This window comes from Rhinoraja longicauda, chromosome 7 (genome assembly GCF_053455715.1).
Source record: "Rhinoraja longicauda isolate Sanriku21f chromosome 7, sRhiLon1.1, whole genome shotgun sequence".
NCBI lineage: Eukaryota > Metazoa > Chordata > Chondrichthyes > Rajiformes > Arhynchobatidae > Rhinoraja > Rhinoraja longicauda.
The window spans coordinates 17,395,431-17,407,916 of record NC_135959.1 but is presented as its reverse complement, the minus strand read 5'-3'; the positions used below and the strand labels follow the sequence as shown (position 1 = coordinate 17,407,916).

Here is a 12,486-nt window from a genome sequence, read left to right as displayed (position 1 = left end):
GACGTGGCTGATCATCCACAATCAGTACCCCGTTCCTGCCTTCTCCCCATATCCCTTGACTCTGCTATCTTTAAGAGCTCTATCTAACTCTCTCTTGAAAGCATCCAAGAATCGGCCTCCACTTCCTTCTGAGGCAGAGAATTCCACAGATTCACAACTCTCTGGGGGAAAAAGGTTTCCCTCGTCTCAGTTCTAAATTGCCTACCCCTTATTCTTAAATTGTGGTCCCTGGTTCTGAACTCCCCCAACATCGGGAACACGTTTCCTGCCTCTAACGTGTCCAATCCCTTAATAATCTTATGTTTCAATAAGATCCTCTCTCGTTCCTCTAGATTCCAGTGTATACAAGGCCAGTCGCACCATTCACCATATGACAGTCCTGCCATCCCAGGAATTAATCCCGTGAACCTATGCTGCACTCCCTCAATAGCAAGAATGTCCTTCCTCAAATTTGGAGACCAAAACTGCACATAATACTCCAGGTGTGGTCTCACCAGGGTCCTGTACAACTGCAGAAGGACCTCTTTGCTCCTATACTCAACTCTTCTTGTTATGAAGGCCAACATGCCATTAGCTTTCTTCACTGCCGGCTGTATCTGCACGCTTACTTCCAGTGACTGATGTACAAGGATACCAAAATCTCTGTTTTCTTTCTCCCTCCTTTCTTAAAAAGCGGGATAACATTATCAACCCTCCAATCCACAGGAACTGATCCTGAATCTATAGAACATTGGAAAATGATCACCAATGCGTCCATGATTTCTAGAGCAGCCACCTTAAGTACCATGGGATGCAGACCATCAGGCCCTGGGGATTTATCAGCCTTCAGTCCCATTAGTCTGCCTAATGTGAATTTCCTTCAGTTCCTCTGTTACCCTAGGTCCCCTGGCCACTAATACATCTGGGAGGATCCCAATCCTCTGGCTTTCCGCTCATCTTTGCTATGTTATACTTTTTCTCTTTTATTTTTAAACTGTCCTTGTCAGCCATGGTCGCCTCTTACTCCCCTTAGAATCTTTCTTCCTCTTTGGAATGAACTGATCCTGCTCCTTCTGTATTATTCCCAGAAATACCTGCCATTGCTGCTCCACTGTCATCCCTGCTAGGGTCTCTTTCCAGTCAACTTTGGCCAGCTCCTCCCTCATGCCTCCTTAGTCCCCTTTGCTCAACTGTAATACTGACACTTTTGATTTTCCCTTCTCCCTCTCAAATTGTACATTAAAATTTGTCATATTATGGTCACTACCTCCTAATGGCTCCTTTACCTTGAGTTCCCTTATCAAATCCGGTTCATTACACAACACTAAATGCAGAATGGCCTTCTCCCTGGTAAGCTCCAGTACAAGCTGCTCTAAGAATCCATTTCAGAGGCACTCTACAAACTCCCTTGGGGTCCAGTACCAACCTGATTTTCCCAGTCTACCTGCATGTTGAAATCTCCCATAACCACCGTAGCATTACCTTTGCGATATGCCAATTATAACTCTTGATTTAACTTGCACCCTATATCCAGGCTAGTGTTTGGGGGCCTGTAGATAACTCCCATTAGGGTCTTTTTACTCTACAATTCCTCAGTTCTATCCATACTGACTCTACATCTCCTGAGTCTATGTCACCCCTCGCACAGGACTGAATTTCATTCCTTCCCTACAGAGCTACCCCAGACCCTCTGCCCACCTGTCTGTCTTTTCGATAGGACGTATACGCCTGAATATTCAGTTCCCAGCCCTGATCCTCTTGTAGCCATGTCTCTGTAATTCCCACAACATCAAACTTGCCAATCTCTAACTGAGCCTCAAGCTCATCCACTTTATTTCTTACACTTTGTGTATTCATATATAACACTTCCGCATTCTCACACCGGTCACTATTGCCCCTGACCTTACTCTCTTATCCCTTCTTGAACTTTCCTTCCCATTAATCCGGGAGTCTTTTGTAACTTTTCCTGTACTCACTTCCCCTTTAGCTCCATCTTTATATTCCCAATCTGTCAACCCCCCCGGCTATTCAGTTTAAACCCACACGTGAGGCACTAGCAAGCCTGCCTGCCAGAATGTTGGTCCCCCTGGGTTACAGCATTTGGAATAGTTACTTTTAATCCATGACTTGTTATGATAATGGGCAAACAGTAGTGTAGAGTGGTGCAGCTAGTAGAGCCTTGGCCTTACAGCACCAGAGACCTGGGTTCGATCCTGACCTCTGGTGGTATCTATGTAGAGTTTGCACATTCTCCCCGTAATCACATGGATTTCCTCCGGGTGCTCTGGTTTCCCTTCTCATCAGTGACGTGTGGGTTTGTAGGTTAATTGGCCAGAGTGTAGGGAGTGGATGCAAAAATGGGATAACACAGAACTAGTGTGAACAGGTGATCGATGGTCAGCGTGGCCTCAGTGGGCCGAAGGGCATGTTTCCATGCTGTATCTCTAAAACGAAATAATCAATATTACATAAAGATCACGAGGATACCCAAGCAAAGATAAGAATTTTAATGAATACTTTGAAACTGTCCACGCAAAAGTGACGGATATTGCAGTTGAATAGGAAGTATGTGAAATCTTGAATGGGATAAACACAATAAGAGATGAAATTTCAAAGGATTTACCAACTGTTGAAAGTGGCAAAATCATCAGGGCTGGACAGAGGAAATGCACCAGAAAACACAATTATTTATTTAGTAAGAAGATAGACATAGTATCTGCAGTTCCTTCGTACATTTTTTTTTAGTAAATCATGTTCGGGGGCAGCAAGGCCAAGGTTCATTGCTCGTATTTTATTGACCGTGAAGGTGATGGTGAGCCGCTGCAGTCTGTGTTGAAGATACCCCCACCATGCTGCTGGGTAAGAAGTTCCAGGACCTTCATCAAGTGCATTTCCAAGCCCAGTGCAGGGATGCATTGAGGCCATCGTATCTATGTGTCTGCTGCCATAGTGGAATGTAGTTTGACACTTCATCCGAGTCCTGCCAGACTTATCCTGAGCACACCAGCTGACTCTGAACTGTATTACTGGACCAAGCTCTAAGTATAATGCTTTTGAGACATTGTACTTTTTAATTACATCGCAAGGGAATGTGACAAATCTATATCTGAGCAACTGACCTGTGCATCTCTTTGCAGGAAGTATGATTGAACGGATTTTGGTGTCGTGTTCAAGCCACCAGGATATGCAGGAGTGGGTCGACCATCTGCACAAGCAAACAAAAGCACCAAGTGTCGGAGTTGTAAGGCACCAGTCCGTGCCATGTCACACAGTAAGTGAAGCGGGCAATGCATGGAAGAGTGATGAGATCAGCAGTAATTTTAATACTGAATACCTCTCTCCCCTGGGGCTCGCTGAACTGCTTCGACCTGCTGCACTGATGGGTGAGGGAATCTCAACAGGGTGACCTTTTAACAAGATTACCATACCCTTAACCACCAGCAAGAACTTGGGAGTTTCTTCCTGTGGACTGATGTGGGAGAGAATTTTAATGAATGGAGTGAGGTAGAGAGATGCACAAGCAGACTAAAGCACCATGTGAGGTTGTGAGGCAACAGTGGCGCAGTGGTAGAGTTGCTACCTTACAGCGCCAGATACCCGGGTTCCTTCTGGACTCCGGGTGCTGTCTGTACGGAGTTTGTACATTCTCCTCGTGACCTGCGTCGGTTTTCTCTAGGTGCTCTGGTTTCTTCCCACATTCCAAAGACGTACAGGTTTGTAAGTTAATTGGCTTGGTATAATTGTAAATTGTCCCTAGTGTATGTAGGATAGTGTTAGTGTGAGGGGATCGCTGGACAGTACGGACTCGATGGGCCGAAGGGCCTGTTTCCGCACTGTATCTCTAAACTAAACTAAATAAATGAAAAGTGACTGATTTTTAGGAGCTCAATTCCAAGGCAACAAAATGGCAGTAACTTCTAATATGCCCCAATGTGTGGTTGGTGCTCTCTCAGCATGAATATTATGTTGCCTCTTGAAAGCCCCTTTAGCATGACATGAGGAGAGCTACCCTCGCTTAGATGGTGGAATTACACTCTCATATTTAGATGGATGTAACTCTGGATATCAAAGAGTATTGGGACAGAGTAAAAAACATTCCAGGTAGAAGATCAGCCAGATTCTGCTGATTAGTGAAGGTGGACTGGTGGGGCCAAATGGCCGGCTCCTGACCTTGTCATATTTTTATTTATTGTGGACTCCCAGGACTTATGGCATCTTCCCAAATCCATCATATCCCACTTCTCGAAATTGAGCTCCATTTTCTACAATTCCACCTGCCTATTTAGTCCATGAATATCCTCCTGTGTTCAAATGCGTTCCTCCTGTGATCAAATGCGTTCCTCCACATTGTCAACCACTGGCCCAGTCTTTGCAACATCTGCAATGACTTTACAATGGCCAAGTGCTGCCTGATCTGAACATTTCAATTACTGTTTTTATTGCAGAATTCCAGCATCTCGGTTTTTTTTGCATTTTTGTTGCTCCCTTTGTTTCATTTACCATGTTACTACGTGCAACAAACAGCAATGGACCTGTTGAACCATGCTGGAAACAACTTCCCAGCTGCAAAAAAACACCAGGCGACCATAATTCTCTGCTGCTTGCCCCTCAACCTTTTGGACCAATTAGTATTAGATCTGAGGATTTTTTACATTTCTATGAACAGAATGCCTTTTAGGGACAGTCAAAAACTTGACTGGGGTCCACGTGCATTGCGTAAAATACCTGTCCTTATTAATGTTCCTTGTTCCCTCCCAAAAAGGAATTAGACGGTCAGCATTTTTATATAACACAGCCATTTTGGCCATTCTAGATTAATCTGTGCTTTTCCAAATAAAATTTCACACTATCCCTCAGCTAGTGGTAATAATTTGCCCGTCAGCAAAGCAGAGCTAACTTGCCAACAGCTACTTGGTTAATCATTTTTCCCTTGTTGAACATTGATGCAATGTTGGCAGTCATCCAACCCAATGATATGGAAGGATTGGAAAATAAAGGGCTGAGTCTCTGCAATTTCCTTCCTACTTTTAACAACTACCCACCCGTGGTAATTTATCCATTTTCAAACCATTCTAAATCCCTTGATACTTTGACTCTTGTGTTTATCCCATCCAGTAGTTCAGACACTTCTGCCTTAACCACATATCATCTGTCTCTTGAGAGACAATTGCAAAGCATTCATTAAAAATCTTACCCATTACCTCCGCCTCCATACCAAGATGTCTTTTTAGTACCTAAGAGGCTCAATTCTTTCCATGTTTATCCTCGGGTCTTTTTGTAATTATAAAATATCTGTAGTTTTTTTATTTTTCCTGCTGGTATTTTTTCAGGCGCTCTGCAAGCTTTTTAAATTTCCCTTCTGACTTCACTTTTCCAGTCGCTGGACTTCCTGTAGTATTGAGGTCTCGATCTCTGATCTAGTCTTCCATTTTTTAGCAGTCTGAAGAAAGGTCCTGACCCGAAATATCACCTATCCATGTTCTCCAAGGATGCTGTCCGATCTGCTGAGATACCCCAGCACTCTTTTTTTTCCTTCTATTTCTATGCCTTGCCTTTGCCTCCATGTAGTTTCATTTAGGACATCAAAATTTGGAAGACCCAATCTTTTTATTGAGCTCATGTTTTATTCTGAACTTGAATATCCTTTGAATAGACAACTATTGCTGACAATGATTTTTTAATTTGAGGTAATATCTCTCCAATTTGTAACCTTCACCATGATTTTATCTTTGTTACTTTTTATAATCATGATTCCTGTTACAGGAAAGTTCCCCAGTTGTATTCCTTCTGCCTGCCCATCTTAATTCCATGAAAATTCATCCAGCATTGCACCAGCTCAAGCTGGGCATATTTACATGTGGAAACAACAACTGCAGATGCTGGTTAATACACAAAAGGAAACATAGTGCTGGAATAAATCAGCGGGTCGGGCAGCAGCTCTAGAGAACATGGATAGGTGACAATTTGTGTGGACATACTCCAGAATAAAAGTAATTTTCTCAACTCGAAATGCCACCTATCCATGTTCTCCAGAGATGAACTCTGACCTGCTGAGTTACTCCAGTACTTTGTGTCCTTTTAGGCGTGTTTACAAACTGGTTGGCAATATTTGGCTGAATCCAATTTAGTAATTCTGTGCCCTGTATACTTATTACACTGGCGCTGCCTCAGTGATTCATTGAATCTTCTCCCTTATTATTGCCATTCTTTCACTCAAAGTTACTCCTCTATCTTCCTTAAGCTGTTTGGATTATATAGGAACTGCATTTCATTGACTGAAAACATCCTCTGCCCTCCAAGTGTCAAAGTCCTAACCTATCCTCACTCCATCCACATCTCAGAACTCTGATCCCACCTCAAGGTGATATCCTTTGATTGCTGGGTGTGAGAGAGATTGTGTGCCATGCAGTTACCACACCCTGTGCGGAATTGATGGATGGAGGTTTCCTGTCAATATTTGAGCCACGTTAATAAAAGGAAATTCCTCACAACTAAAGCACTAACCCTCTTATGTTCCATGCACAGCTTCCGTTGCATCCTGTGACACCATTCAATAAGCATTCTGATGGGTATCCAATATCTGTGACTCCGCCCTACCACACCCTTCCTCATCCTTCCCTACATGGGTCATCCCACAGCACTCTGAGCTGGGGACCTCTGGAACCCCCCAAGATGCCAAAGCCATGGAGTTTGAGCTGCCTCCGACCAGCAGCCCCACTAAAACCTTCAGCCGCTCTTTGTTATAAGGAGGTAAGTGTTTATTTGTTCTGATATGATCCTTGAATTGGTGCCTGCGTTAGATAGTCCAAAAGTTCATAAGTGATACGAGCAGAATTGGGCCATTCGGTCCATCGAGTGTACTCTGCCATTCAATCATGGCTGATCTCACTCCTCTTAATTGGCATGTGATAAATGTCAGCTTCTAAAGAATTTTTCAATTTAAAGTGCTCTATCCATGTGTGGCTGTTGTATTTGTGTAAATCAGATTTGTGCTTTTGCGCTTTCCCTCAATCCCAACACCCCACTCCCTTACAACATCTTGAAATATCTAAGCGCCCTGATGTATGCTCCCACTGTGTAAAATCCCCTGTGATGTTAAACCTCTGCCATTTTCTTCAATCTATAGTAAACTAGTAGACGTTTCTGCTAACTTTGCCTCTTCAGTGCCCCCAACACTTTACCCAATTAATATTCCTTGGCAGAATATCAATTAACCATGGACTTCCAGGCAGAGAGTTTTTTCAGTCAGAGTTGTAAATCTGTGGAATTCTCTGCCTCAGAAGGCAGTGGAGGCCAATTCTCTGAATGCATTCAAGAGAGAGCTAGATAGAGCTCTTAAGGATAGTGGAGTCAGGGGGTATGGGGAGAAGGCAGGAACGGGGTACTGATTGAAAATGATCAGCCATGATCACATTGAATGGTGGTGCTGGCTCGAAGGGCCAAATGGCCTACTCCTGCACCTATTGTGTATTGTCAGAACAACGGCTGGCTAATGCTAATGGAAATGCTGTGTCTTGTTTTACGTAGGACCTCAGCAGGAGCCCCAAAACCATGAAGAAGCTGCTTCCCAAACGGAAACCAGAAAGGAAACCTTCTGAGGAGGAATTTGCACTGAGGAGAAGTATGCTTACTCTTTCTATTTGCTTTGCTCTCTTTCCTATGTCATGTTCTATGAACTTCATTCTCAGGTTTTAGAATTTTTAATTTTATTTTACATTGGTTCTGGCTAACTACAGATAAGCAGTTGACAAAAACCTGTTAGTTCTCCAAAGTAAAGGGTGCAGGGTTGCAGAGCTAGATGTGTCCCATTTTGGAATGCCTGAACTGGTTCGACAGTGATTAGGAATTTGATCTTGCTTGAGGTGAAGGCAAAGAGAGCCTTCAGAGATCTGTGCTTCAGATGTAAGGGAGATGGGGTTCTCTGAGTTGATGTCTGTGTTCTTGGCTAATGCTGGTGCACAGATATTTGTTTCATTGTGACCATGATCTCTTTTAAACCTGGTAACAACTGATGGGTGGTTGACACTTGCTGTGAAATTGCTGATAGATTGACACAGAATGGGTTGAGGTGGAAGAAGTAACCAACTTGCGGTTTAAAATTAAAGGGCAATTTGACATGTACTTCGACTACAGTCTGCAAACAGCACCAAGGCCCAGTCCAGTCATCAAATTAGATCTTGTGTTTTTGGATCTGTAGATATTTGGAAATCCAGAAAATATTATGTGTCATCAATACAATTTCTGTGTTTTGTGATTTGTTTTCCAACAAGATGTTATCTTTATTACCCAGGCACAGCGGCTCTTGAAGAAGATGCACAAATATTGAAAGTCATTGAAGCTTACTGCACTAGTGCCAAAACCCGTCAAACTCTAAACTCAAGTAAGTGATGACCTTTCTGCTCTATAGGAATACCTTAACCAGGAACCATTGGAATCAGATTTAAGCAAGTTGTACTTTGTCATTCAGGATCTCAATCATTTTATGTCAATGTTTTTTAAAAAAACAACAGGGTGGACATGTAAAAGTAGGTCAGGCAGCATTCCGAGTGAAGCAGGTAACGTTCCAGATCAGTGTCCTCTCATTTCATGTTGCCTGAGCTGCTTATTTCTAGCTGTGTTTATTTCTATGGTGCTGCAGTGTTTTCAAAATTTTGTTAGTAATTGATTTTCTTTTTGTATATAAAACAAGAATTTAATCCACATTTGTTCAGCTTTCATGAACTGAACTTTGGTGTGCATTCCTTGGAGGAAACAAAATCCTCCCTTTTGTTAATTATAGTTAGAAAGTCAGATTGGATATTACCAGAATTATTGTGCATTGAATTTTGAAACTCATCAGAATCATTTTTTTGACTTGTGATGAATGCTGCTGATCTTGCAAAGGAACAATCTCTCTTGCACAAGCATAAATAATTGTTTTAAAAAAATTAAGTATGAGACAAGTGCACTGCTTCAAGAAACACATATACCTTGTACACAGATACCTTGTGTAGAGTTCCCATCTTCAAATGTTGGTGCTACTTATCAAATCATGACACCTTTCCCAAGTATCTGAAATTCATTTCAGTATGAGGTTGTTATTGGTCTCTGGATGATGGGGTTGAAATTGATCTCTGGATGATGGATAATAATCACTGCTGTGTTTGGTCATTGCATTGAAGCCACAAGTGGAATAATTAATAGCTGAGTGATTAAAGGATAGGCTTGAACTTGGTAATTGTGGAGCATAATAATACTGTGAGAGTGTAAAATAATCCACAAACACAGAAGGCCTTTAAGATATTTGAAATCATCCTTTCATTCATTTGGATTTTGACCTCTGTATTCTGACTCCATCCACATATCTTAGCTCAATATTCCTCGATATCACACCTAACTCAATAAGAATCAGTCTGAAGAAGGGTCTCGACCCGAAACGTCACCCATTCCTTCTCTTCAGAGATGCTGCCCGAGTTATTCTAGCATTTTGTGTCTACCGTTAGATTTAAACCAGCATCTGCAGTTCTTTCCTACACAAGAATCTAACATTCCTTTGGAAACTGTCATGATTCTCAGCATCTACTGCCTTTCTGAGGAGAGTTCCAGATTTTCCTGTCCTTTGCTAAGGAGTACCTTGTGGCATTAATATCAGCAGGGCTTGGCATTAAATGTTTCTTTCAAAAATAAAGAAGCACATGAGAAGAACACCTTTCAGTACTGTTAAATACCTTAAGATTGAGGCTGAGATCCATGGTAGATCTATGTCCTTTGTATGCTTTTAATTTTAAATCATTAAGCTATTTGATTGCAGGATTGGGTAGACGAAAGTATTTGTATACGTAGCAGTGATTCAAGGAGATTGCTCATTGTCACCTTAAAAGAAACTAAGGATGGGCAAAGACATTTCCTGGCCAGCGAGAGCACATGTTATAACAAAATCGACCCTCCCCCCACACTCTCCCACCAGAACGGTGTGCTGGAAAATGCTTAACATGTTAGAAACATCTGTCAAGAGCAGAAGAGAGTTAATGCTTCAGATCAATGATTTTTCACTCCATCAGTGGGCAAAATAAGCATTTGTTTGACAGCATTTCTAATAGTTCTAACCATTACAGCCCAACTTCCTATTGATGTAGAGACTTGCTAATGCATGATTTGTACCACACTTGCATTTAGCTCTCAAACTAATTTAAACTAAAAAACCTATATCTAAGATTAATTGAATTCTCATCTTAATGTTTTTTTCGGTAACTCCTGATTATCTGTGGAAAAACTCTGCCCGAGGTCACAACACAAAATGCCTGTAGGTGCTGGAAATCTAAAATAAAAACATAAATTGTAAGAAATACTGAACAGGTACTCCAAGAGCATAAAGAGAGAAATGTGAGTCTATATTTGGGGTCAATGATCTTTCATTCAGAACAGAGAAAAATTAGAAATAAAACACTTTTAAAGAGTTGGGCGGGTTGAAGAGAACAAAGGATATATCTGATATATCTGAGAGGATGGAAAGAGACCAATAGCGAGGCAATTGCTGGTAGCTGTGCTTTTTGAGAGGTGGTGAAACGTTGTAATCACTGATGATCTGTTTCAGGGTGGTGTGTAAAATAAAAGAGAAATGATAATTGGAGGAGTGAGGGAAATAAAATGCTGAAACTATAAGGGACAAAACTCTGCAGGTGCTTACAATCCAAAATAAAAACAGGATGCTGAAAATATTGTCAAGTTGCATCTATGTAGCAAAAGCTGAATGAACGTATAAAATTAATAACACTTTTATTGATAACTGATAAAAACCTGAAGGCTGGATATCTGAACGGTTGAATTTATTGAATTCTTTCGTCTGTTATGTGCCAAGTAAGAACTTCAGGCGCTGCTGAAGCTTGTGTTGGGCTTTATTCTAACTATGTAAGAGGTCAACAAACAGAAGTCAGAATAGTAGTGCGATGGAGAATTGAAGTGATAGGCAGCTGGATTTGAAGGCTGAATAGTTGTACATTGTAAGCCCAAAGCCAACTCAGGTTGAGCGGTTGCTTTACCTAACGCATTAGTTCAATCCGCAAGGGCTACTTTGAACCTCCCCTCTCCCGACGCCCCCCTCTCCCGGTGCCTGCACCCACCCCCTCACCCCTTCAATGCTTGTCGAAGCATATTGGTAATCACAGGGTTGACATCAGGTTTTCTTTTGGCATCATTAAAGTCTACTTCTATCTGTTGTCCCTTCTAATGCTCCCTTCCCCTCAGCTTCGCAAACCATGTCCACATTCTCTGCTTTTCCGTGGTGGTTTCCCGATTAACATGCGTGGTTGCTATAGACCTGATGCACAATGTCAACTTCTATTTCCTTGTTATCTCTGTGCACTTTGTGCTGACTTCTGTATTTACATTGGTGCAGTGCAGTGTGGTGTCCAAACCAGTGTGGGTTGTGAGTAATTTTGATTTGTTCGGCAGCGATTAGTTGGCCCCACACTCCCAGTGGGTGTGTCAGGGTTGCAGGAGACTTTACATTAAGCTCTCGGCTCCATGCCTCATTGTTGGGGTTGAGGGATGGGCAATCAGTCATATCCACTGTAATCTGTAGCTGTTTAATGCTCTTTACAATTTATCAAAGCCTTTTAGTCATCTTATAATCTCAATCTGAGTGTTTCTGAATCTAACCCTGCTGGCGAACCTGAACCTTTGTCACTGCCTAACAATGTGTTTTCTCTCCTTGTCTTCATCCACCTTTGCTTTAATTTCACCTTTGGATTGGTTCCTTTTTTTCTCCACTGCCCTGACCCTTCCCCTGCCCTCATATGCACCCATCACCTTCTCCAAACCATCCTAGCATGGCAGGGGACTGACTTGATGCACAATCATATTCTGAGCGATGATGATCTATCAAGCTTGGACTCCTCAGCTCGTCGCAGCAGCCTCTCCCGCCTCGAACCTACTGACCTTTCTGAAGACTCTGACTATGACAGTATATGGCTGGCCCACAGTTACCGAGCAGGTTCAACAACTCGTAAAAGCTGCTGTTCGTATATTTCGCACCAGAACTAAGAGCTCCAGTTTGCAAGAATTGCTTGTATTAATTGGCTGTTTTATGTTTCCCTGCTGTACTGTATTAAAATGTAAATGTGTCAAAGCAAGGTATTTTGGGGTTCTACCCAAGGCTCCTATTTCTTTTCTTCTTTTCCTTTCTGATGATGAGTGGGGAGCACTCATTCTGTAGTTGACTGGCCAGTTTAAGAACTCTGCATTTACCACAACTTGGACTTAAATAGTGCCAAACCTGGCGACTCTTGTAGAACTGTCTCGGTGTACTATTCCTATACACTTGTATTGAATCTAAGATGTGCTTGTGTATAGTAATACTTTTACTGAACTGTATGCAAAAAAGAATTTCACTGTACAATAAAGTACCATTGAGTCATTGGTCTTCACTAGATCAGTGGACCTCAGTAGAGTGAGCCCACAGAGGTGGAGCTGCAACTAACTTCATTACCTTGACCTTTTTGAGGGTTCACCAACCAGATGTCTGGTGAT

The 12,486-nt window shown here is 42.1% G+C and overlaps 1 protein-coding gene across 3 annotated transcripts in view; it reads left to right on the top strand.

Annotated features, from left to right (window-relative positions):
• The window catches only part of LOC144595112 (rho guanine nucleotide exchange factor 7-like), an 83,821-nt gene that overhangs the window by 46,189 nt on the left and 25,146 nt on the right, over window positions 1-12,486 (top strand). For 2 of the 3 annotated variants that reach the window (XM_078402180.1, XM_078402178.1), the window contains 5 exons: window positions 3,117-3,250; window positions 6,505-6,729; window positions 7,507-7,600; window positions 8,270-8,359; window positions 11,786-11,974. In XM_078402180.1, the coding sequence (XP_078258306.1) occupies window positions 3,117-3,250; window positions 6,505-6,729; window positions 7,507-7,600; window positions 8,270-8,359; window positions 11,786-11,974 (732 nt within the window). The remainder of the gene's footprint in view (window positions 1-3,116; window positions 3,251-6,504; window positions 6,730-7,506; window positions 7,601-8,269; window positions 8,360-11,785; window positions 11,975-12,486) is intronic. The other variant, XM_078402179.1, reaches the window with a different exon arrangement.